This window comes from Mobula birostris, chromosome 23 (assembly GCF_030028105.1).
Source record: "Mobula birostris isolate sMobBir1 chromosome 23, sMobBir1.hap1, whole genome shotgun sequence".
In the NCBI taxonomy this organism is placed as follows: domain Eukaryota; kingdom Metazoa; phylum Chordata; class Chondrichthyes; order Myliobatiformes; family Myliobatidae; genus Mobula; species Mobula birostris.
In genome coordinates, this window is record NC_092392.1 from 63065223 (window position 1) to 63086061 (window position 20839).

General features: G+C 46.6%; 1 protein-coding gene across 1 annotated transcript in view; it reads left to right on the forward strand.

Moving 5' to 3' along the window:
• The window catches only part of LOC140186818 (dynein axonemal heavy chain 3-like), a 428385-nt gene that overhangs the window by 221051 nt on the left and 186495 nt on the right, over positions 1-20839 (forward strand). Inside the window, 4 exon segments of the mRNA XM_072241409.1 lie at positions 1046-1160; positions 1286-1419; positions 13185-13361; positions 15621-15741. Coding sequence (XP_072097510.1) covers positions 1046-1160; positions 1286-1419; positions 13185-13361; positions 15621-15741 — 547 coding nt within the window.

Consider the following 20839-nt stretch of genomic DNA (forward strand, 5'->3'; position numbering starts at 1 on the left):
CACATTGTGCATTAGGTCGGGATGTTCTTGGGGTTTGTGATGATATGGCTGGTGTGAAGAGATTTTCATGATGAAACCTATATGATAAAATACCTGCTTGCCCAGAGATCACATTTATATCGGCACCAGTCCTGATGAAGGGTCTTGGCCTGAAACATTGCCTGTTTATTCCTCTCCATAGATGCTGCCTGAGCTGCTGAGTTCCTCCAGCATTTTGTATGTGGTGCTCTGGATTTTCAGCATCTGCAGAATCTCATGTATTTTTCATTTATGTTGTCCCTCTAATATGGTCCTGCTCCATGTTCCCAAACCAAATCTGACTTAGGAACAGGTCAAACCCTTTCCCAAGGAAGGCGTTAAGGGGAGGGTCAAGGTGGTGAGTTTGCCGGCAGAACCAGGAAGACTGGGCAATGGGCGCTGATGTTATAGCCCCAGTGAGGGATCATTGCACCTCAGGGTGGTGGACAGGGAAGAGTGATGGTACCTTGGGATTAGGTACAATCCCTCATTAGACTGGACACTGCACAGTAAGTTCAGCCTTCTGAGACAAAGCTCTTCTGCTCAAATGACTCTTGACTCCCTCACCTCATTGTCTTCACGAGTTATGATATGAAGCCACCATTTTCTAAGCAGCAGGCGACTGTAATGTTCAGTTTGCCTAGAGGCTCTTTGTAGATGGCTCAATTCATCTGGGTTCCACTCATTCCCCAACAAGCCTGTGAGAGGGTAATGGTGGCATTAGATGCCGTAGGTATAGAGCAATTCCTGGCTTCTGTGTGTAGGGCCACAGGGGTCAATGTCAAAGGAGACAGGTTGATTGTCCAATGGCAATCCTACACTCTGCATAATTTGAGCAATACGCTTAATGGCCAAAGAGCCAACCAAACCAGTCAACCCTTCCCTCCCGTTGTAAGCTGACTGGGTAAGAGAGGTTCATGTTTGAAGGTGAATGAGTCGGGTAGAGGGTCGGATGTCTAGGAACTGATTTAACAGTCAAACAGAAGAGTCTGACTCAGGAAGCATCTCCTTCATTTTCTTTGAATAGGTGTGGGATGATTTACATGGAGGCTATGAATCTGGGTTGGGAGCCTTTGGTGCGGTCCTGGCTGACAGCCAACCTGCCCCCGCAGCTGACATCAGACCAGAGGCAGACAGTGCAGGTAGGTGTCAGGCGACTCGCCTCTGTTCTGCCAAGCTGTAATGACATCCAGACCTGGCTGCCATGCGGCGTGGAAGCCTATGTGGGCAGTGCACTCATTCTGAACCTGTTGCTCCACCCTCCCAGGCACTGTGCGACTGGCTGCTGCCGCCGTGTCTGCATTTTGTTGAGAAGAGGTGTAACCTGGTCCTCCAGACCTCCGCCATGCACCTCATCATCTCCACGCTGAAAATCTACGAGAGCCTGCTCTTGGAAATCAGGTCAGGAGTTTGGGGCAGTTATGTGGAACGATAAATCTGGCTGGAGATTGACTGCACTTATCCAGCAGTGGGACAGTGTTTAACACCCTCTCTCCCCAATCCCTCCCTCCTTCTCTCCACAATCCCTCCCTCCTTCTCTTCCTCCCTCTCTCCCCAATCCCTCCCTCCTTCTCTCCACAATCCCTCCCTCCTTCTCTTCCTCCCTCTCTCCCCAATCCCTCCCTCCTTCTCTTCCTCCCTCTCTCCCACTCACTTTCTACCCCATCTCTGTTCTAAATTTTAATGAATGCTCTGTCCAGTGAGAAATGAAGCCTCCAACATTAATCCATCTAGGTGGAATTGGATTTAAAAGATACTTTTTTATGTTTCCAAACTGAGCAGTAAGTCTGGCGTGGGAGTTAGCAACAGGATAGGAATTTCGAATCACTAATAAAGACATGGAAAGTGAATGATAAAACATGCAAGAGCCCTTTGTAAGTGACTCTACAAGAGACAAGGACAGCAGGAACAGCAGTGGGAGGGTTGTGATGCTTTTGAAGAGATAGAGAGGGAGGGAGTGAGGCTGGGGAGTAAACTACTAATCAGGGACCATAACACAGCGGTACTCAGACATGAGGGAGGCTCATCCACTGAATCTGTATGCGTTGAACTTAAAAATAATAGCAGTGAAATCACTCGATCAATCTGATAGGATTATACTAGAGACCCATCGGGACATTGAGGAGCAGGTATGTAGGCAGATGAGGGAACAGTATTAATACTGTTTTTGCGAGTGACTTCAGAACTTCCCCAATGTAAACTGATACCTCATAGTACAAGAGGTTGAGACAAAGCAGATTTTGTGAGATGCATCCAGGTGGGTTTCTTAAGTCAGTGTGTGGGTAATATCAACTAGGAGGGGGCATTCTGGGCTTGCTACTGAGAAATGAGCTTGGTCAAGTGACATTGAGGGAAAAATGATCACAACCCCTTAAGTTTTATGATGGCTCTGAACAAGAAGAGGTATGGACATTCTGGGAGAGTGTTGAATTGAAGCAAAGTCTCAGAATATTAAGCAGGAGCAAGGGAGAGTTCATTGGGAACAGCTGATCTGTGGAGTGTGTTTGAAGACCCACAGCACAGAGTACAGGACAGGATAAGACAAGTATTTCCCAAGAAGATGGAGGGACATGGCAAGGTTAAGATTACAAGAGGAATGGTGAATTTAGTCAAGAAGAACTGGAAGTGTATGTAAGGTTTAGGAAGCTAAAATCAAACAGAGTCCTTAAGGATTATAAAGAAGCCAGAAAAGAACCAAACAAGGGAATTAGGAAACCTAGGAGGGTTCATGAAAAATCCTTTGTAAGTAGGATTAAAAAGAACCCTGAGACATTTTATACATATGTGCTTCAATATGTGTGGTCTTATGGTGAACGAGGATAATGAGGGAGAGGGCAAGACCACTCGACGATAAAGGAGGGAACATGTACACGAAGGTGGAGGAAGTGGGTGAGGTCCTAAGTGAGTACTTTGGAACAAAATTCCAAAGGGAAGGACATGGAGGAAATGAAATCAGTGTTGAACATGCTAATATGCTGGGGTATTTTGAGATTAAGTGAGAGGTAGCATTGGGGTCACTTGAAGAATATTAAGGTGGATTAGTTCCCAGGGCCTGAAGGGGATATGTCATTCATTATTGAGATGAGATTGCTGGGGCCCTGGCCAAGACCTTTATGTCCTCTCTAGCTGAAGATGAGATCTTGGAGGACTGGAAAATAGCTAAGGTTGAATAGAACCAATCCCAGTAACTCTTGACCAGTGAGCCTCACATCATAGGCAGGAAACCTATTGGAGAGGATTCTCAGGGATAGGATTTATGAGTATTGGAAAACCATGGCCTAATTAGGGACGGTCAACATGGTTTTGTGCAGGGCAATCAAGTCCTACTAATTTGCCTAAATTTTTGAGGAGGTGGTGAAGGTAGAGCTGTGCATGTTGCGTATATTGATTTCAGCAAGGCCTTTAACAAGGTGCCATGTGGTTGGCACGTCCAGAAGATAAAGATGTCTGGGATCCACAGTGACTTGACAATTTGGATTCAGAATTGTCTTGCTAGTCGATACACAAGGTAATGGCCGATGGGACTTAATCTGGCTGGAGGTCTGTGTTTCGTGGCGTTCCACAGGGATCAGTACTTGGAGCTCTGTCGTTTATATATAGCATACATTGGATGAAAATGTGAATGGATGGCTTCGCAAGTTCGTAGGCAATACAAGGATTGGTGGCATTGTGGATAGTATAGAAGATTGTGAAAGAATACAATGAGACATGGATCTGTTACAGAAGTGAGCGTTGAAAGAGCAGATGGAGTTTAATTGGCTGAGATACGAGGTTTTGCACTTTAGGATATCATTTTTTACACAGAGAGTGGTGGGTGTCTGGAATGTGCCGTATGGGGTGGCGGAGGAGGAGGTATGATCGAGGTAGACCCATGTGCTGCAGAGGGTGGCAGAGGAGGAGATATGATCGAGGTAGACCCATGTGCTGCAGAAGGTGGTGGAGGAGGAGGTATGATAGAGGTAGACCCATGTGCCGTATGGGGTGGAGGAGGAGGAGGTATGATCAAGGTAGATCCATGAAGGACATGAATGTGCAGACAGAAGGGATTAGTTTAATTACTTTGGCACAACATCGTGGGCTGGGGAGGTTGATTTTCTGCTGTACTGTTCTATGTTCCCTGTTCTAAGAGTGTTAGTGAAATGAAATTACATGTAGATTACACGTTGAGATTACATGTAGGATTGATAAAGGAGATGCAATGGATGTTGTATATGTGTACTTTCACAAGGCCTTTGACAAGGTACCACACATGAGGCTGCTTACCAAGTGAAGGTACTACAGGAAAGTTACGGGCATGGTTAGAGCATTGGCTGATTGGTAGTAGGCAGCGAGCGGGAGTAAAAGGATCCTTCTCTGGTTGGCTGCCAGTGACCAGTGATGTTCCGCAAGGGTCAGTGCTGGGACCACTTCTTTTCATACTGTATATCGATGATTTCGATGATGGAATCGATGGCTTTATTGCCAAGTTTTCAGATGATACGAAAATTGGTGGAGGGGCAGGTAGTGTTTAGGAAACAGGTAGGCTGTAGAAGGACTTAGACAGATTGGGAGAATGGGCAAGAAAGTGGCAAATGAAATACAATGTTGGAAAATGTGTGGTCATGCACTTTGGTAGAATAAATAAATGTGCATATTATTTTTTAAACAGGAAGAAAATCCAAAAATCTGAGATGCAAAGGGACTTGGGAGTACTTGTGCAGAACACCCTGAAGGTTAACTTGCAGGTTGAGTCGGTGGTGAGGAAGGCAAATGCCATGTTAGCATTCATTTCAAGAGGTCTGGAATACAAGAGCAGGGATGTGATGCTGAGGCTTTATAAGGCACTGGTGAGGCCTCACCTTGAGTATTGGGCTCCTAATCTAAGAAAAGATGTGCTGGCATTGGAGAGGGTTTAGAGCAGGCTCACAAGGATGATTCCGGGAATGAAAGGGTCGAAGAGGAGCGTTTGAAGCTCTGGGTCTGTACTCACTGGAATTTAGAAGGATGGAGGAGGCGGATTTCATTGAAACCTTTCAAATGCTAAAAGGCCGAGACAGAATAGACTTGAAAGGGATGGTTCCCATGATGAAGAGTCTAGGACAAGAGGGCACAGCCTCAGGATAGAGGGGCATCCATTTAAAACAGAGATGCGAAGAAATTCCTTTAGCCAGTGGATGGGGAGTTTGTGGAATTTGTTACCACAGGCAGCCGTGGAAGCCAGGTCATTGGGTGTATTTAAAGCAGAGCTTGATAGGCTCTTGATTGAACACGCCATCAAAGGTTACAAGAAGGAGCCAGGGAGTGGGGCTGAGGAGGGGAAAAAAGGATCAGCCATGATTGAATGGCAGAGTAGACTCGATGGGCCGAATGGCCTAATTTCTGCTCCAATATCTTATGGTCTTATGCAAATGTATGTGTTACAATGGAAATGATTAAACAGCAGAAACTGACAGGATGATACAGTAAGAGTCTCTATAAAAATATAGAGAGAAGTTAAATGAAGGATGAACTGCCTGCTAATTTGATTTTTCCACAGAAACATAGAAACCTACAGCACAATACAGGCCCTTCAGCCCACAAAGTTGTGCTGAACATGTCCCTACTTTAGAAATTACTAGGGTTACCCATAGCCTCTATTTTTCTTAGCTCCATGTACCTATCCATAAAAATCTTAAAAGACCTTATCGTATCCGCCTCCACCACCGTTGCCGGCAGCCCATTCCATGCACTCACCTCCCTCTGTGTGAAAAAACTTACCCCTGACATCTCCTCTGTATCTACTCCCAAGCACCTTAAACCTGTGCCCTCTTGTGGCAGACATTTCAGCCCTGGGAAAAAGCCTCTGACTATCCACACGATCAATGACTCTCATCATCTTATACACCTCTATCAGGTCACCTCTCATCCTCCGTCACTTCAAGAAGAAAAGGCCGAGTTCACTCAACCTGTTTTCATAAGGCATGCTCCCCAATCCAGGCAACATCCTTGTAAATCTCCTCTGCACCCTTTCTATGGTTTCCACATCCTTCCTGTAGAGAGGCGACCAGAACTGAGCACAGTACTCCACGTGGGGTCTGACCAGGGTCCTATATAGCTGCAACATTACCTCTTGGCTCCTAGATTCAATTCCATGATTGATAGAGGCCAATACACCGTATGCCTTCTTAACCACAGAGTCAACCTGCGCAGCTGCTTTGTGAGTCCTATGTACTTGGACCCCAAGAACCTTCTGATCCCCCACACTGCCAAGAGTCTTGCCATTAATACTATATTCTGCCATCATATTTGACCTACCAAAATGAACAACTTCACACTTATCTGGGTTGAACTCCATCTACCTCTTCTCAATCCAGTTTTGCATCCTATCAATGTCCCACTGTAACCTCTGACAGCCCTCCACACTATCCACAACACCCCCAACCTTCGTGTCATCAGCAATCTTATTAACCCGTCCCTCCACTTCCTCATCTCTTCTGGGGGAAGTATGACGTGTTCAAAATGGACAGGTTACACCTGAACCCGAAGGGGACCAATATCCTGGCGGGAAGGTTTAAAAGAGCTGTGAGGGAGGGTTTAAACTAATTTGGCAGGGGGATAGGAACCGGAATGATAGAGCAGAGGAAGGGGAAAACAGAAATAAATCTAAGATAATGAGCAGTAAAGATGTCAGGAAAGACAGGCAGGTGACGGGGCAAATTTGTAGCCATTGGGATGAGTTGCAGTGCAATAAAGTTGCAGTGAAATCAAAGCGAAAAGTACCAAATACTGGTCTTAAGGTGTTATACTTAAATGCACGCAGCATAAGGAATAAGATGGATGATCTTGTCGTACAGCTACACATTGGCAGGTATGATATTGTGGCCATCACTGAGACATGGCTAAAGGATGCATTTCTCTGGGAGCTGAACGTCCAAGGATACACGGTGTATCGGAAGGATAAGAAGGTAGGCAGAGGGAGAGGTGTGGCTTTATTGGTAAGAAATGATATTAAATCATTAGAAAGAGGTGATAGAGGATCGGAAGGTGCAGAATCTTTATGGGTTGAGCTAAGAAATTGCAAGGGTAAAAGGACCCTGATGGCAGTTATTTATAGGCCTCCAAACAGCTGCAGTGATGTGGACTACAAATTACAACAGGAAATAGAAAAGGCTTGTCAGAAAGGCAGTGTTATGATAATTGTGGGGGATTTTAACATGCGAGTGGATTGGGAAAATCAGGTCGGCACTGGATCTCAAGAGAGAGAATTTGTAGAATGTTTGCGAGATGGCTTTTTAGAACAGCTTGTTGTTGAGCCCACTAGGGGATCGGCTGTACTGGATTGGGTATTGTGCAATGAACCGGAGGTGATTAGAGAGATTGAGGTGAAGGAACCCTTAGGAGGCAGTGATCATAGCATGATTGAGTTCACTGTGACATTTGAAAAAGAGAAGCTGAAATCTGATGTGTCGGTATTTCAGTGGAGTAAAGGAAATTACAGTGGCATGAGAGAGGAACTGGCCAAAGTTGACTGGAAAGGGACACTGGCGGGAAAGACGGCAGAGCAGCAGTGGCTGGAGTTTATGCGAAAAGTGAGGAAGGTACAAGACAGTTATATTCCAGAAAAGAAGAAATTTTCGAATGGAAAAAGGATGCAACCGTGGTTGACAAGAGAAGTCAAAGCCAAAGTTAAAGCAAAGGAGAGAGCATACAAGGAAGCAAAAACTAGTGGGAAGACAGAGGATTGGAAAGTTTTTAAAAGCTTACAAAAAGAAACTAAGAAGGTCACTAAGAGAGAAAAGATTAACTATAAAAGGAAGCTAGCAAATAATATCAAAGAGCTTTTTCAAGTATATAAAGAGTAAAAGACAGGTGACAGTAGATATAGGACCGATAGAAAATGATGCTGGAGAAATTGTAATGGGAGATAAGGAGATGGCGGAGGAACTGAACGAGTATTTTGCATCAGTCTTCACTGAGGAAGACATCAGCAGTATACCGGACACTCAAAGGTGGCAGGGAAGAGAAGTGTGCGCAATCACAATTACAACAGAGAAAGTACTCAGGAAGCTGAATAGTCTAAAGGTAGATCAACCTCCCGGACCAGATGGCATGCACCCGCGTGTTCTGAAGGAAGTAGTTGTGGAGATTACAGAGGCATTAGCGATGATCTTTCAAAAGTCGATAGATTCTGGCATGGTTCCGGAGGACTGGAAGATTGCAAATGTCACTCCACTATTTAAGAAAGGGGCAAGGAAGCTAAAAGGAAATTATAGACCTGTTAGTTTGACATGGGTGGTTGGGAAGTTCTTGGAGTCGATTGTCAAGGATGAGGTTACAGAGTACCTGGAGGCATATGACAAGATAGGCAGAACTCAGCATGGATTCCTCAAAGGAAAATCCTGCCTGACAAACCTATTACAATTTTTTGAGGAAATTACAAGTAGGCTAGACAAGGGAGATGCAGTGGATGTTGTATATTTGGATTTTCAGAAGGCCTTTGACAAGGTGCAACACATGAGGCTGCTTAACAAGATAAGAGCCCATGGAATTACGGGAAAGTTACATACGTGGATAGAGCGTTGGCTGATTGGCAGGAAACAGAGAGTAGGAATAAAGTGAACCTATTCTGGTTGGCTGCCAGTTACCAGTGGTATTCCACAGGGGTCCATGTTGGGGCCGCTTCTTTTTACATTGTACATCAACGATTTGGATTATGGAATAGATGGCTTTGTGGCTAAGTTTGCTGACGATACGAGGATAGGTGGAGGGGCCGGTAGTGCTGAGGAAACGGAGAGTCTGCAGAGAGACTTGGATAGATTGGGAGAATGGGCAAAGAAGTGGCAAATGAAATACAATGTTAGAAATTGTATGGTTATGCACTTCGGCAGAAGAAATAAATGGGCAGACTATTATTTAAATAGGGGGAGAATTCAAAGTTCTGAGATGCAATGGGACTTGGGAGTCCTCATGCAGGATACCCTTAAGGTTAACCTCCAGGTTGAGTCAGTGGTGAAGAAGGCGAATGCAATGTTGGCATTCATTTCTAGAGGAATAGAGTATAGGAGCAGGGATGTGATGTTGAGGCTCTATAAGGCACTGATAGAAAGGAGTCATAGACAGGTGGTCAACTGGCTTAGGCGGTAACGGGATGAGGCGAGGTAGGTTTACTGGTGTTAATTGCAGAAAAGATGTATGTGTGTGAGGCTGGTGTTCTGTGCTCGGTGTCAGATGTGGGAGGTCCTGGAGACTCCCAGCCTCCCGGACGGCCGTATCTGCACTCGGTGTGTTGAGCTGCAGCTCCTATGGGACCGTGTTAGGGAACTGGAGATGCAGCTCGATGACCTTCGTCTGGTTAGGGAGAGCGAGGAGGTGATAGAAAGGAGTCATAGACAGGTGGTCACACCAGGGGCCATGGGAGACAGACAGACGGGTCACAGTCAGGAGGGGGAAGGGGAAAAGTCAGGTGCTAAAGAGTACCCCTGTGGCTGTGCCCCTAGACAATAAGTACTCCTGTTTGAGTACTGCTGGGGGGTGGGGGGGGGGAGCCTACCTGGGGGAAGCAACAGTGGTCGCGCCTCTGGCACAGAATCTGGCCCTGTGGCTCAGAAGGGTAGGGAAAGGAAGAGGATGGCAGCAGTGATAGGGGACTCTATAGTTAGGGGGTCAGACAGGCGATTCTGTGGACATAAGAAAGAAACTCGGATGGTAGTTTGCCTCGCAGGTGCCAGGGTCCAGGATGTTTCAGATCGCGTCCATGATATCCTGCAGTGGGAGGGAGAACTGCCAGAGGTCGTGGTACATATTGGTAACAATGACATAGGTAGGAAAAGCAAGGAGGTCCTGAAAACAGACTACAGGAAGGAAGTTGAGAAGCAGGACCTCAAAGGTAGCAATCTCATGATTACTGCCTGTGCCACACAACAGTGAGAATAGGAATAGAATGAGGTGGAGGATAAATGCATGGCTGAGGGATTGGAGCAGGGGGCAGGGATTCAGATTTCTGAATCATTGGGACCTCTTTTGGGGCAGGTGTGACCCATACAAAAAGGACGGGTTGCACTTGAATCCCAGGGGGACCAATATCCTTGCAGGGAGGTTTGCTAAGGCTACTGGGGAGAGTTTAAACTGGAATTGTTGGGGGGTGGGAACCGAACTGAAGAGACTGGGGAAGAGGAATTTGGCTCACAAGTAGAGAAAGCTTGGAGACAGTGTGTGAGGCAGGATAGGCAGGTGATAGAGAAGGGATGCACTCAGAATGATGGTTTGAGATGTGTCTATTTTAACGCAAGGTGTATTGTGAACAAAGCGGATGAGCTTAGAGCGTGGATGTGGTGGCCATTACAGAGACTTGGATGGCTCAGGGACAGGAATGGTTACTTCAAGTGCTGGGTTTTAGATGTTTCAGAAAGGACAGGAAGGGGGGAGAAAAAAGGTGGGGGTGTGGCACTGTTGATCAGACATAGTGTCACGGCTGCAGAAAAGGTGGACGTCATGGATGGATTGTCTACGGAGTCTCTGTTGGTGGAGGTTAGGAACAGGAAAGTGTCAATAACTCTACTGGATGTTTTTTATAGACCGTCCAACAGTAACAGGGATATCGAGGAGCAGATAGGGAAACAGATCCTAGAAAAGTGTAATAATAACATTTGTCGTGGTGGGAGATTTTAATTTCCGAAATATCCATAAGACTTCGGCAGTAAACGGGAAGAGGCGACAGCGAAGCTCCAACTCTCTTTTTTTCTCCCCTCTCCCCTTCGCGAATCGGCCTGGACAGACAGGAACAGCAGGGCTCTCACAGCTAATGGTACAAGCTAACGGTTTAAAAAGTTCATCTGCTTGGCGAGGTAAGTGGGTGAGTGGACTTATTTTTCTTGTTTCATTCCTGTAGAATTAGGTAGCGTGCCTGCAGGGTTAGTGCTTTGTTCAGGGTGTCAGATGTGGGAATCCTGGGAGACCTCCAGCCTCCCTGATGGCCACATCTGTGCCAGGTGCACCGAGATGCAGCTCCTCAGAGACTGTGTTAGGGATCTGGAGCTGCAGCTTGATGACCTACTGCTTATCAGGGAAAGTGAAGAGGTGATAGACAGGAGCTACAGGGAGGTAGTCATCCCTGGGCTACAGGGGTCAGAAAACTGGGTGACTGTCAGGAGAGGGAAGGGAAATGCCCGGATAGTGGAGAGCACACCTGTGGCTGTCCCCCTCAGCAACAAATATCTTGTTCTGGATGATGTTGAGGGGGATGACCTGACAGGGGATGCCCACGGTGACCGGGTCTCTGGCACTGAGCCTGGCGCTGTTGTGCAGGAGAGAAGGAGGGAGAAAAGGAATGCGGTAGTCGTAGGGGATTCCATAGTCAAGGGAACGGACAGGAGATTCTGTGAGCCTGATAGAGATACCCGTATGGTGTGTTGCATCCCAGGTGCCAGGGTAAAGGATGTCTCAGATCGGGTACTGAATATTCTGAAGGGGGAGGGTGAGCAGCCAGTTGTCATGGTACATGTTGGTACCAATGACATAGACAGGACAAAGGAGGAGGTCCTGAACAGAGATTTCCAGGAGTTAGGAAGGAGGCTGAGAAGCAGGACCTCCAGGGTAGTAATCACGGGATTGCTACCTGTGCCACATGCTAGCGAGGGCAAGAATAGTCGGATCAGGCAGATGAATGTGTGGCTGAGAGACTGGTGCAGGGGGCAGGGCTTCAGATTCTTGGAAAATTAGGATCTCTTCTGGGGGAAGTATGACCTGTTCAAAAAGGACAGGTTACACCTGAACCCAAGGGGGACCAATATCCTGGCGGGAAAGTTTAACAGAGCTGTTAGGGAGGGTTTAAACTAATTTGGCAGGGGGATGGGAACCGGAATGACAGAGTAGAGGAAGGGGAAAACAGAAATAAATCTAAGATAGTGAGCAGTAAAGATGTCAGGAAAGACAGGCAGGTGATGGGGCAAATTTGTAACCATTGGGATGAGTTAAAGTGCAATAAAGTTGCAGTGAAATCAAAGCGAGAAGTACCAAATACTGGTCTTAAGGTGTTGTACTTAATTGCACACAGCATAAGGAATAAGGTGGATGATCTTGTCGTACAGCTACACATTGGCAAGTATGATATTGTGACCATCATTGAGACGTGGCTAAAGGATGCATGTCTCTGGGAGCTGAACGTCCAAGGATACACGGTGTATCGGAAGGATAGGAAGGTAGGCAGAGGGAGAGGCGTGGCTTTATTGGTAAGAAATGATATTAAATCATTAGAAAGAGGTGATAGAGGATCGGAAGGTGCAGAATCTTTATGGGTTGAGCTAAGAAATCGCAGGGGTAAAAGGACCCTGATGGCAGTTATATACAGGCCTCCAAACAGCTGCAGTGATGTGGACTCCAAATTACAACTGGAAATAGAAAAGGCTTGTCAGAAAGGCAGTGTTATGATAATTGTGGGGGATTTTAACGTGCGAGTGGATTGGGAAAATCAGGTCGGCACTGGATCTCAAGAGAGAGAATTTGTAAAATGTCTGCGAGATGGCTTTTTAGAAAAGCTGGTTGTTGAGCCCACTAGGGGATCGGCTGTACTGGATTGAGTATTGTGTAATGAACTGGAGGTGATTAGAGAGATTGAGGTGAAGGAACCCTTAGCAGTCAAAGCCAAAGTTAAAGCAAAGGAGAGGGCATACAAGGAAGCAAAAATTAGTGGGAAGACAGAGGATTGGGAAGTTTTTAAAAGCTTACAAAAGGAAACTAAGAAGGTCATTAAGAGTGAAAAGATTAACTATGAAAGGAAGCTAGCAAATAATATCAAAGAGGATACTAAAAGCCTTTTCAAGTATATGAAGAGTAAAAGACAGGTAAGAGTAGATATAGGGTAGCTGGATATGGTGGTCTTCTTTTTAACCTTTTCCAGCTCTACTGACTGACGTCATGCACCTGCGCAGTCTTACCTCTCTTTGCCTCGAGTAGTAAAATGCCTTCGCTCTGAAAATCCTGAGCTGTTCCACTCACAGCCTTCAAAATTCTATTTAATTGTACATCAAGGAGCAGTGATCAGACGTGTAAAATGATGTGCTTTCTGCAGATATGTTTCTTCCAGGTGAGGGTGGAGGGAGGATTTTGAACCTGACCTGCCTAGACCCCTCTGCATTGTTGAACTACTGGGTCATCGTGCTCCCCGCAGCATGGGCCGCTGAAGGTTTCACTAATGGTGTCTTGCATTCCAGCTTCTCTGATGACAAGGAGGAGGCGATTTCTCACGCCTTCAAGGCCACGGAGGAGAAAAGTTGCTCAGCTGCGGTGCAGAAAGCGCCACAGGAAGTCACCAGTGCACTCGTTGCTTATGCCTTCTTCTCCATAACCTGGTCCATTGGTGGCCTTCTCGACCCTTTATCGAAGCACAGGTGATACATGTGGGGGGAGACATTGTTCATTTACCCTCAGCTGCCAAGTGGTGCCCCTGAGCTCCAAGTCGGTGTTGTCAGGTCGGGGCTGGCTTTGTGACCTCGGCCGGGTTGATAATAATCCTAGAAGGAAACTGGCAGGTCGGACAGCAGGTCATGCCCTGAAATGTCGGCTGTCCATTTCCTTCCACAGATGCTGCCTTTCCTCCTGAATCGCTTCAGCAGTTTCTGCATTGCTCCTGGTTCCAGTGTCTGTGGTCTCCTGTGACTCTGTCTGATGTTAATCCTGTGACTGGATTACTGGTTACCAGCCTCAGCATAATTTACTTTGAACAGAGCTATAATAAGGCTCTGCAGAACTGCACAGGAAACGTTGCATTTGTGTGACCACATAATGTTCCTGTCTGTTAACACTGAGCCATTTAGGAGCAATCATGGACAAGAAGTGCAAACAAAGACAGGACATTACTAATGCAACCATTGAAGCTTGTACTGTGACACTATAAACTCCACTTCCCAATCGCACTCCCGTTCACTCTCCTGGCATCTAAAATATCATGAGCTGTGGACCACATGCTGTTCCCAATAGCAGGTATCTCCACCAACATCACATGCTCTTTCTGCGTTAGCTGCTTAATTCCTCAGCTCGCTGTACCACCTCTAAACTTACATTTCACTTCTGGCCACCTTCCTAAGTCTAAGGCCATCCAAAGTCTTCAACCTGTGTTCATCCCTCACCAGCTTTTGCCCTCCCAGTGACTCCTGTTCTTACCCCTCACACAGACTTTCTGATGAGCAACATTTCTATGTTTAATGTCCTGTCCCCTTGTGATTCCCCCTTCCTTCAGACCTGCAGCTCTCCTCCAATTTCAACTTCCCAATTACCCAAGTTTAAGCTCTGATGCTGTATCTTCAGCTGACAATGTCCGAAGCTCTTTACTTCCCTCCTGAACCTCTCAAATTCTCTGCCTCTCCTCCTATCTTCTTCTTCTCTAACCAAGCTCCCCTTCCCTCCCCCTCTCTTTCCTCCCCCTCCCTCCCCGTCCCCCTCCCCTTTCTCCCCTCCCCCTCTCCTCTCCCCCCTCCATTACCCTCTCACTCTCCTCTCTTCTCTATCCTTCACCCTCCCCCTCTCTCCCCTTCCCCTCTCTCCATCACCCTCTCTCCCCTCTCTCCATCACCCTCTCTCCCCTCTCTCCATCACCCTCTTTCCCCCTCTCTCCATCACCCTCTCTCTCTTCCCCTCCCCCTCTCTCCCCCCTCTCTGGTGAACAGCAGTCCCTTTAGTGGGTCTGTCCTGTTCCCATGTGTTCGTCATTCAGTCTCACAGGGATCCCTCTGCTCACATACACTTCTGAAAAGTGGCAGTGGCTACAGTCCTTCAAATCTGTTCCTGGACCTGAGAAGGTTTAGCCACAGTCCTTGAAGCAATTTATCCAAGCTGCTGTCAAAGAGGAATGATCAAAAGGAGTCATGGCTGATAAGGCAGTAATTACTATAACCTCACAAGGTAAGGCAGTGCCAGGCAAGGTCTATTACAGTGTTTTGGGCAAATGTATGGATATGAAAGGCTTCAAATCGCAAACAAAAGAAAATCTGCAGATCCTGCCGAAGGGTCTCGGCCCGAAACTTTGACTGTACTTTTTTCCATAGATGCTGCCTGGCCTGCTGAGCTCCTCCAGCACTTTGTATGTGTTGATATGAAAGGTTTACAGGGATACAGATCCTGTGAAGTGAAGCAGTACCAGCTCAGATGAGTTAGCATGGGTGAGTTGGGCTGAAGGGCCTTTTCCGTGCTGTAAGATTCTGTGACACTATAATGGTCAGAATATCAGGGAGCCACCATTTCCATGATTCTCGGTTGGGGTAACCGTGTATATTCACGGAGAGGATGTGATTGATATTGTATTCTCAGCATCCTCTTTCACCAGCCCTCCTGTGATCAGATGGAAGTGTTATATGAGCTCAGGCTGGTGGTCGGGGTTGATGTTCTGCACTGGAAGCCCTGTCCCCGCCTGAATGCAGAGGCTCTGGAATCGTGCTTCTACACTGTCACTGGATGCACTGCATTCCACCACCACGTTCTGACAATTTAATGTCACATCCCAGTTTTACAAATATTGTATGTCTGTAACATAACTCTTAATCTGCTGAGGAAATAATTAACATTGCATCAAATATTTTCTTTTGCAGCTTTAGTAATTTTTTCAGTAGGCTTTGTGATTGGGAGTCAAAACCAAAAGACATAAAATTTCCCAGAACTTTACAGATATCAAGAGAGGGGAGTGTTTTTGACTTTGTCTTCCTCAAGAAAACCTTTTCATCTTGGTGCACATGGAAGGACCTGGTAACTGCTGTTGACATTGAGCACAGGACTGAGGTAGGTATCTCCAAATGAAGTAAGATGGGTCCCATTGACCCTCATGTTACAGCAGTTCGAGGAACAGAAATTCACCCTTACAGAATTCGCTGCTCAAAAACTGGAGATATGAGATAAAATTCACACTCGCTAAATTTGTGTGAAAAAAATAAACAAAGCAAAACAATTGTTTGGGTCCTTTGGTACTTCCATAGAATATGATTTCACTGTTTTCTAGGAAGGTAAGCGTCTCCCCAGTAACTCAGAGATCACCTCTAGTTCCGAAGGGAAAATTGTGAGGGAGAAATAAGCAAACCGTTGGAGGAGCACAGTGTGTGATAGGTGGATCCAGATGAGGAGAGGTTGTTGTGCACATAACTGTAATATTTATGTGACTCGGACACCGGTGTAGATTGAACAACCAACCTTTATTCACCAGACTTCCATTTTTTTTAAAAACCCTTTTTCCACGTCCTGACGTCATGCGCACTCTGATACTATGAATACATTACATCCCCCTCCTCAAGATTTGTTTTACAACACTGTGAATTACCAAAACAATGCCTCTAGGTTTGCCCTTCTTACAGTGCAACAACCATGACAGAAACCAAAAAAAAACTTACCTTCTTGTACTGTATTCTGCATTGTATCTTACAATACTAACAGCAGTGTATTTTCTTTTACTAACATAGACTAATAAACCTTTTGTTTCACACCTTGGAACTTATGACACGTGTGACTTTGCCTCAAACTATATGTCTAGTCTCTGTACCTAGCTGGAAGTTTGACTTGTCTCCCAGACCGTGTGTGATACAACTGTGACTGTGCTTGTCCTTCATCCGTGTCAGTCTCTCGAGTGGCCTCTGTGTTTTTGGGGTCTGCATCATTCTTGGTGTCGTTTGTTTCCATGTCTGTATCTGTGGAAATGTCCTGTGCATCTGTACGTGGAAACTCCCTCTCGCCTGTCTCCAGCAGATGCTTCCTGTTCCTCCTGTAGACTCTTCCATCCGGTGTGCGAACTATGAAGGATCTTGGTTGCTGATGTCTGGTCACAACCACAGCTGGTTGCCAAGTGTCCCCTCTCTGTATTCTGACATTTTCACCTGTATGTAGATCTGGCAACTGTATTGTATGTCTGTCGTAGAAGCTCTTTTGCTTTATTTGCTTGTACTTTTGCTTGTCATGTACTTGAGCATTACCTTCAGGAGTCAGTAGAGTTGTGGATGTTGGCAGTTTGGACTTCAGACGACGTCCCATCAACAGCTGCGCAGGAGAGAACCCCTCACCCTCAATCCATGTGTTGCAGTATTCAAGCAGAGCAATGTAAGGGTCACCGTTGCTGCTATGTGCCTTCTTGAGCATGTTCTTGACAGTTTGTACAGTTCTCTCTGCTTGTCCATTAGACTGAGCGTGCCCTGCACTGGAAGTAACATGTTGAAATTCCCAGCTTTCTGAGAACCCTCTGAACTCACCACTGGCATATTGTGGACCATTGTCACTAACGACGATACCAGGAATCCCACTTCTGACACCATGTAATCTTTATGTGACTCGGACACCGATGTAGATTGAACAACCAACCTTTATTCACCAGACTTCCATTTTTTTTTTAAACCCTTTTTCCATGTCCTGACATCATACGCACTCTGATACTACGAATACTCACACAATACATTACAATAACTATTCCTCTTTTGCACTATTTTTTAACTTTTTATTGTAACTTACAGTAATTTTTATGCCTTGCACTCTGTTGCTGCCACAAAATAAACTTCATAACTTACGTCGGTGATAACCAACTTGATTCTGACACAGGTTGCAGAATCTGCTCTCTTAAGTCTCCAATTCTTTGTGCTTTCCATTTTTTTAATTCTCGAAAAAGATACAAGAACTATTCAGAGTTCAACCCAGAAAAGTCTGAGGTGACCCTCTTTGGCAGTTTGAATTTGAAGGTAGAAATACAAGCTTAATGGTAGGATTTTTAGCAGTGTGGAGGAACAGAGGGTTCTTGGGGTCCTCGTCCATAGATTCTTCAAAGTTGCCATGCAAGTTGATATCTTGTTAAGAAGACCTATGGTGTGTTGTCTGTCATTAGTCGGGAGTTTGAGTTCAAGAGGTGAGAGATAATGACACAGCTCTATAAAACTCTGGTTAGACTATCAGACATTGAAGCAGAGTGAGGCCATTTGGCCCATCGTCTGCTCCACCATTCCAGCATGGCTGATTTATTATCCATCTCTATCCCATTCTCCCGCCTTCTCCCCATAACCTTTGAGGCCCTTACTAATCGAGAACCTGTTAACCTTTGCTTTAAATGTACCCAATGACTTGGCCTCCACAGCCACCTATGACAGATTCACCATTCCTCCTCATCCTCTGTTCTAAATGTACCCTGAGGCTGTGCCCTTCGGTCCTAGACTCTCCTGCTATAGGAAACATGCTCTCCACATCAATTCTATCTAGGCTTTGCAATATTTGATAGGTTTCAATGAAATCCCTCCTCATTCTTCTAAACTCTAGCAAGTATAGGCCTGGAGCTATCAAACGCTTCACATACGTTTATGCTTTCCTTCCCAATATCATTCTCGTTAGCCACATTTGGGGCTCTGATTGCCTCATTATGGGAAGGAGGTGGAGGCTCCAGAGGGGGTGCAGGTGAGTTTCATCAGTATGCTGTCTGGACTAGAGAGGGTGCAGGGGAGATTTACCAGGATACTGTCTGAATTAGAGAGGGTTCAGGGGAGATTAAAATAGAACATAGAATAGTACAGCACAGTACAGGCCCTTCAGCCCACAATGTCATGCCGACCCTCAAACCCTGCCTCCCATATAAGCCCCCACCTTAAATTCCTCCATATACCTGTCTGGTAGTCTCTTAAACTTCACTAGTGTATCTGCCTCCACCATTGACTCAGACAGTGCATTCCACGCACCAACCACTCTCTGAGTAAAAAACCTTCCTCTAATATCCCTCTTGATCTTCCCACCCCTTACCTTAAAGCCATGTCCTCTTGTATTGAGCAGTGGTGCCCTGGGGAAGAGGCGCTGGCTATCCACTCTATCTATTCCTCTTATTATCTTGTACACCTCTATCATGTCTCCTGTCATCTTCCTCCTCTCCAAAGAGTAAAGCCCTAGCTCCCTTAATCTCTGATCATAATGCATACTCTCTAAATCAGGCAGCATCCTGGTAAATCTCCTCTGTACCCTTTCCAATGCTTCCACATCCTTCCTATAGTGAGGTGACCAGAACTGGACACAGTACTCTAAGTGTGGCCTAACCAGAGTTTTATAGAGCTGCATCATTACCTCGCGACTCTTAAACTTTATCCCTCGACTTATGAAAGCTAACACCCCATAAGCTTTCTTAACTACCCTATCCATCTGTCAGGCAACTTTCAGGGATCTGTGGACATGTACCCCCACATCCCTCTGCTCCTCCACACTACCAAGTATCCTGCCATTTACTTTGTACTCTGCCTTGGAGTTTGTCCTTCCAAAGTGTACCACCTCACACTTCTCCGTGTTGAACTCCATCTGCCACTTCTGCATCCTATCAATGTCTCTCTGCAATCTTCGACAATCCTCTACACCATCCACAACACCACCAACCTTTGTGTCATCTGCAAACTTGCCAACCCACCCTTCTACCCCCACATCCAGGTCGTTAATAAAAATCACGAAAAAGTAGAGGTCCCAGAACAGATCCTTGTGAGATACCACTAGTCACTAGTCACTAGAGAGGGTGCAGAGGAAATTTACCAGGATGCTGTCTGGACTAGTGAGGGTGCAGAAGAGATTCACCAGGATGCTGCCTGGATCAGAGAGGGTGTAGGGGGGATTTACCAGGATGCTGTCTGGATTGATGAGGGTGCAGGGGAAATTTACCAGAATGCTGTCTGGACTAGAGATAGTGCAAGGGGAGATTTATAGGACGCTGTCGGGACTAGAGAGGGTGCAAGGGAGATTCACCAGGATGCTGTCTGGATTAGAGAGGGTGCCGGGGAAATTGACCAGGATGTTGTCTGGATTAGAGAAGGTGCAGGGGGGATTTACCAGGATGCTGTCTGGATAGGATAGGGTGCAGGGGAGATTCACCAGGATGCTGACCACCCTATCCACACTGGGTACCCTGCCCACAGCCTATCCACACTGGGCACCCTGTCCACCGCCTGTCCACACTGACCACCCTATCCACACTGGACACTCTGTCCACAGCCTATCCACACTGGACACTCTGTCCACAACCTATCCACACTGGGCACCCTATCCACACTGGGCACCCTGTCCACACTGGGCACCCTGTCCACACTGACCACCCTATCCACACTGGGCACCCTGTCCACAACCTATCCACACTGGGCACCCTGTCCACACTGACCACCCTATCCCCACTGGGCACCCTGTCCACATTGGGCACCCTATCCACAGCCTGTCCACACTGGGCACCCTGTCCATAATGGGGACTTTGCTCATTCTGTGTTCAAGCCGGGTTATCTGTCCAATTAGGCCATCTTGCCTGTATTGGCTACTTCTCTGTCCACTGCCAGCATCCGTCTACCATTGGCAGCAGTGAGCCTCCTGTTCAAGTGAAAACTAGCCAATGGCTGCCAAGTCCCTGCCTCAGATCCACAGCATTCCCATTGGGTTCCCGGGAATCCACCCTTGGCTCTGTGACTAACCACCCTTGACCAGATCTCCCAAAACACAGAGCCACGTTCCTCTTGTACACTGGGTGTACAGGTTCACTGAGCATTCCCTCTCCCAAATCCCCCTCTTGCTCGGAACAGTGTTTCCCATCATCAGTACAAAATTCTGGGAGTGAGAACCCCCTGACTCCCTCCTGTCCCTGCACAGTTTTCCTCCACACTTCCCTACCCCACTCTGTACCCCTCTTCCCAGCCCTCTCTCTCTCCAGCCTCCCATCCCCCTGTTTAACCTCCGTGTCTGGTGCTGGAGCCGTGACCCACAAGCCCAGCCCCTGCTGCAGTCCATACCTTCCCCAACCACAAAGAGCTGACCCCTGAAAGGTCTGACCACTCACTTACTCCCCACCACTGTCACTGGCTCCCTGGCCAGGCTCATACTCTCTGTGATCAATGGCACAGATACACACTGC